The sequence below is a fragment of the Mytilus galloprovincialis genome, chromosome 1 (assembly GCF_965363235.1).
Source record: "Mytilus galloprovincialis chromosome 1, xbMytGall1.hap1.1, whole genome shotgun sequence".
Lineage (NCBI taxonomy): Eukaryota > Metazoa > Mollusca > Bivalvia > Mytilida > Mytilidae > Mytilus > Mytilus galloprovincialis.
Genome location: NC_134838.1, coordinates 60,082,478 through 60,088,477, shown reverse-complemented (window position 1 = coordinate 60,088,477; position 6,000 = coordinate 60,082,478). Strand labels below are relative to the sequence as shown.

The 6,000-nt window shown below is 31.3% G+C and overlaps 1 protein-coding gene across 1 annotated transcript in view; it reads left to right on the top strand.

Moving 5' to 3' along the window:
* The first annotated feature begins 368 nt into the window (after positions 1-368).
* Positions 369-6,000, top strand: part of LOC143080265 (hepatocyte growth factor receptor-like) — a 53,079-nt gene continuing 47,447 nt past the window's right edge. Inside the window, exons 1-2 of the mRNA XM_076256007.1 lie at positions 369-1,135; positions 5,096-5,110. Coding sequence (XP_076112122.1) covers positions 428-1,135; positions 5,096-5,110 — 723 coding nt within the window. The 5' untranslated portion in view covers positions 369-427. The remainder of the gene's footprint in view (positions 1,136-5,095; positions 5,111-6,000) is intronic.

Here is a 6,000-nt window from a genome sequence, read left to right as displayed (position 1 = left end):
AAAGTAATGCTAGATTAAAATCAGGATGTTTTGTCAATGATATTTTAAAACCTAGTGATTATTTTTATTTCAGATGTATATGCGATTAGTAGGGATTTGTCTGGTAGCGAGAATCATAACAACATTTGCTTTCCATCAGAACTACACTGTACCAAGAAACTATGGTCCACTATCCAAAATAGTTATAAATGAAGAAAGAAAAAGTTTATACATTGGAGGAAAAAACACTCTTCTTCACTTTGACCTTGACCTTAGACTCAAGAAACAAGATACCATAGGCCCTGTCAACGACAGTAAACAATGTAAACCTTTTGATAATTCTTGTATCTACATGAGATTCCGAACAGTCAATAACCATATAAGTATATTAAAGTCATTTCGGAACTCCCTGATCGTCTGTGGAACAGCGCGCCAAGGTATATGTTACATGTACGATTCATCTGATATCAGTCTTAAACGTAATTTTGGCTTAATCAAGAAGAACTATCTTGGAAGTGAAAATTCATCCGTCATGCTCATCACAAAGAACAAAAATGGTATTGATATGTTTTTCATTGGTCAAAGTTATGATGGCAGAAAAGCAGATTACTTTTACAATGAGTTTGCAACTCTTGATATTTCAAATACTACTAACAATGATTGGTACTTTGATCATTATTCGGCTTGGAGTTTTCTCTCAGTATGTGATACCAAACGCGAAAACTTTAAGTTGAAGTTTCTGCATATATTTGAAGCTGACAAATACATCTTTCATGTTTTCATTCGATCAATAATCGATTCAGGAAGCATTTTATATGAAACAAGAATATCAAAATTGTGCAAAGCAAACCCCGATTACGGTTCTTATGAGGAAATGGCAATTTCATGTAAAACTCGTTCAAAGTATGACATTGGAATAGCAGCTCACTACAACAACGCTAAACAACAGCTATATATGACCTTTGGTATAAGGGCATACCATGTTGACAACATTCAGGCCGACAATACTCAAGGTTCAGTTATTTGTGTCTTTAGCATTTATGAAATGATAAGGAAGTTTGCAAGTAAAGTGTTGACAAAATGTTTTAAAGGAACACCAACATGGGGGACCCCATCATGGCACTGCAATTCTACTCAATGCGCAGCTGCTTCTAAGGTAAATGTCATTAAATTGTAATACAGTATTTGCCTACCCAAAAGGAGTCTAAAATTGCTATCAAGTTAGAAAGGATTATAATTGCTCAAAGCTTCAGGTTTTTTCCACGCTTGCCCTTGCTGTCTTTGAGCTGTATCATAGCGTGTTTTGACTTTCAGACATCTTTTAAAAGTAGTTGCCCAAGTATAATGTTCTTATATAATATAGTAATTCATAAAATTGTGGTATTATATATATTTCAGTTCCGTATGCATGCTAATAGACTCACGGGACAGATGTGTTCAATGTCGATCTTTATTGAAAAGGATTAACTGGCAAACGATCATTAGTTTTAAGAGGATACAAGTCTTTCCCCAATAATAAAAATGGTCGCCATGTTATACTTCAGCAGGAAACAAGAGTGCCGAAGTTGCGTCAAACATCAATTGATAATCAGTTCATCCAAATATATATTTTAAAATTGATTATGACATTCGACTGATGTCCATTTCTGTCATACCTTTTGATTTTAAAGTTTAACTCTTTTTACATATCAGGTACAATATCTCATATAAGAGCTGAATAATTTATATTAATAGGCGAGTGACTTTAACCATAAAATTAAATTTTTAATGCACCTACCTAACACACGGCTAAATTATATATCATTTGAAAGCTACACATCTGTACTATCTGTTTTGCCCGGTCGTAAAAAAATCGTACGGTGCAATTTCCGTCAAATCAAGATCAAAGGCCAGGGACGAATAAGTGCATATTTTCTAAGATTTCAGCCTGATTGCATAATATGACTTTTATATACTTAATTCACATATGCAAACAATTTAAACTTTTAGCAGAGAGATTGACAGTCATTATTCAAATGCATGTTTTAATATTTAAAGCGTGTTTTTGACAGAGAGCACATGTTTCCTGAAATTCGAGTAAAAGTTAACAAAATGTGTGAAAACCCAAATTTTTCTTTCTGGTGCAAATGCTAATCACTTAAAACTAAGTAAAACCCTGTAATGACCATCAAAGAAGTTTTTGACATCATAAAATTTCCTAAAATTATGCTTACTTCTAATCAAACAGCAAATCATAACAACTCATACAGTTGCCCAAAATACCGCCATCTGCGAAAAAACAGCATTTTTTCCTATGTAAACATTGTATGTGGTCAATATAAGATTTAATAAACAAATTCTTAAGAATCTGAAAAATTTAAAGTAAAAAAATATATGCGCGAATCATCTTATTGGTTGAAAAAAAGGGGGCGAAACTAAGAGATTGCAATCTGCATTGTAACTACCAGACTGAAATAAACATATTTCGACTTTTCTAATTGTTTGATTTGTAGCTTCATTATAAATATTGATGTAGTGAAAAGACCTTTGATTTATTTAATGTCAATTGAAAATTTAGACCAAAATAAATAGCAAATAAATTGATGGAAATTGAAATTTCAAAGATTTTCAAAAACTAGTAAACACATTATAAAACTTGGCTTCTTGATTGCTTAAATTGCGTTGTTCATTGTTTACATGCATTAATTCATCAAATAAGAATAATTTTGAAGAAAAAATATCCATTAATACGCAACAATTCTAGTTACAACTAGACTTCCTGAATAGCTTGAATGACTAGTTCATTTTTCATACGAGGATGACTTCGTGCAAGAGTTTCTGATGACGACTGAAAAGAAACTATCATTATCTTGAAACTTCACTTTCCATCATATAAATGATGTCATCTCACTGAATAGTGCAAAATTTGTGACAATGTTGAAATTGAAAATAAATACTCTATCACGTACCTTGAAATCAATGATGAGGGTTGGTTGAGAACAAGTTTTACGACAAAAGAGATGATCATAAAACACCCCATAAAAACACCCCTTACTACCAAATTATAAACTTTTCATTTCTATGTAACAACATTATAGCAACGACTGCATATCTATAACACTAAAGGAGGAGACCGATTTCATTGAGCCTAAACTCCTCTGAAATAAAGGCAAATATAGTATACCGCCATTCAATAGTCATCAATCGATTTACTAGTAACTGAAATAAATCCGGGTCACAAAGCAAAAACTAGGAAAACGCATCAACTATAAGAGGCTCACTCACAAAAAATTTTGGGGGTTTGTGTTACTCAATCTGTAGTTTTATATGTTGTGTTTTGTATACTGTTGCTTGTCTTGTTCATTTTTTGCCCGGCTTTGTCAGTTCGTTTTTAATTATGCTTTGATGTCCCTTTGATATATTTTGTCACTATTCAAGTAGTAAAAGGTTTAAAAATTATAGATCAGTGTAGCTAAATGTATCATGATAACGATTTGGTTCTATATATATATATCACCGTGAGCCAATTAAGTTATTTTCGCGGATATTTGTCTTATTGCGTTAATCTTCTTCACTTTACTTTGAGGTGATTTTTTGGCCGATTTTCATTACTGCAAGTTAATGTCTTTAAAGTAAAATAATACCAAAGGGACAATCAACATCTCAAACCATGAATCAAATAAAGTTAATTAAAACCATGAACAAAATAAAATTAAAGTCCAAGAGACTACAGTCTACCATGAAAACGAACATCCTAAAACAGCGAATGATCTTATGAGGTCAGGAACGGGTATTTAACTTTTTCATTTTGTTATTTTACAACTGCTTATAGTGTTTTACATACACAATGACATGCATTTGTATTTTAAAAGCTTATGTAAAAAATACTCAAAGCATATTTTATTCAAATAATTACAGCGATTTAACTTCGAAACACATTTAGTATGACTTACTATAACACGATTTTAAACTAAATAGGAAGTAGCCGCATTTTATTTAGTTCGTTTACATCCCGCTTTAGACAACCAAGTGTTTTTAAACAAGGTTACTTATTTCAATGTTGCCTACGATTTAGTCGCAAAGTAATGTTTGCATTCAAACATGATTACAAAAAGTAAAAAAGTTTGACTTCGTAAAAAACATATTTTAACCTCAATTACCTCGCATATATTCTTTTCTAACTTTAAATACCCCTTCTTTTATTATGGAAAATCATTCTCCTCCCTGATATTCACAATTAGCGATGTGCTATTTTAACATAGATTAACAAAATGATCGCTATTTGCAGATGGCAGATTTTTTGGCAACTGCAAACACTTCAATAGAAGGCTGTTCCATGAACAATAATTAATAATTGCATCTTAAAATTACAAAACAAATATTCCTTGACCTAAAACATATACATTTATCTATTTTTTTAGCATACAAATATCGATTCCCCAAGATATATTTTGCTTTTAGAATAATTTTTCATTTTTTTAGGATATGTGATAAATTTCAATTTTCGGGAAATTTTGCGCATCGAATCTCTTATTTTTTGTTTGATTTGGAAATTATGTATCATGTTCCATAAAGTTCATATGATCTTTTGGAAAATTTTATGGTGCAAGAATTAGAAAATGGCGTTTTATTTAGTAATCGCAAAAATTAGAATGTTTTTTCATGACCTTTGACCTTGATTTAACAGAAAGTGCACCGTACGATTTTTTTACGACCGGGCAAAACAGAAAGTACAGATTATCAGCTTTCGAATGATATATAATACAGCCGTGTGTTAGGTGGGTGCATTAAAGTCGTTAACTAAGCGTCTTTTTGAAATAAGTCACTCGCCTATAAGACGGTTGGATCATGAATCTCAAATTGTGTAATTTTATATGAGTCTACACATAGCATATGAGTTACAGTAAAAAGGACTGAAACAAAATCAATGGATCCGTACTTGACTTATTGACTTATCAATAGTCTGCATGTACCAAACACCTTTCAAATGGAGGATGCGTATTCACCATCTCTTTTTTGTGAAGGCACACTTGCAAACCCAATAATATAAATACATTTTGGAATTGTTTTCATCCTAAAATTACCTGGAATATTTACAACAGTTTAAGAATTTATCATATATCTTTTTTTTTAACAGGATGAACATTACGAGGTGGATATTTCATTTTAAAATGCTTACTTATACTAATAAAATGTTTTTACACAAAGTTTATATTAATTTTACAACTAACAATAGCATGGATATTTATATTAATAAGTATTGCAAACTAATCCTTGGTGTGCTAAATTGTTCAAAATACTGACGTTGTACTTTATTATAGTTGATAATTTTACTAAACCTTAACCTGGCATAAGGCGAAAACATATCTTTTAATTAAAAGATCCTTCCAAAAACATATTAACAAGAATGGATAACAATCAAAACACCTGAACAGATTCATGTAAAAGTATATCAAACATAGTCAGATTAATCTAAGATTAACTTTGAATAAGGTAGTTTACACTTTAGTTTCTTGATATCTTTTAATTAATAAGCGGATGAATTTTAGAATTGCTTGTTATAAATCATATCATAACTGATGTACTTACTATTAATTTGAGGATTCCCTCGGGCAGAGATAGTCCACAAGCAGCAGAATCGACCAACTGCTGTAAAATATGAAATTACACTTAAAATTTCAATGGTCTGAAGCGCTTTTCTAGATCTACCTCCATTTTCGAACATTTTAATGGCAAGAGTTTATATAAGAACCTAATCAGTTATAGAGCTACTGATATAACCCACATAAACTTAACGACATAGGCCTTGGTAACATTAACGTTTTCCCGTCTTCTTTTTTTTTAATGTTTGCACCATTGAAAAGGCAGAAGTCTATGCATCATCTGCCAAAGTCTCATGCATGATGCATATTGATTATGACCAATTTGATGGTACTCTACACAACGGTCAAAATACTGGTAGGTATATAATATTGTGTATTTTTACACATGTTCTCATTAGGGATATTCATATCTGTTAAAATGTGTAGTAAAAGCATATTT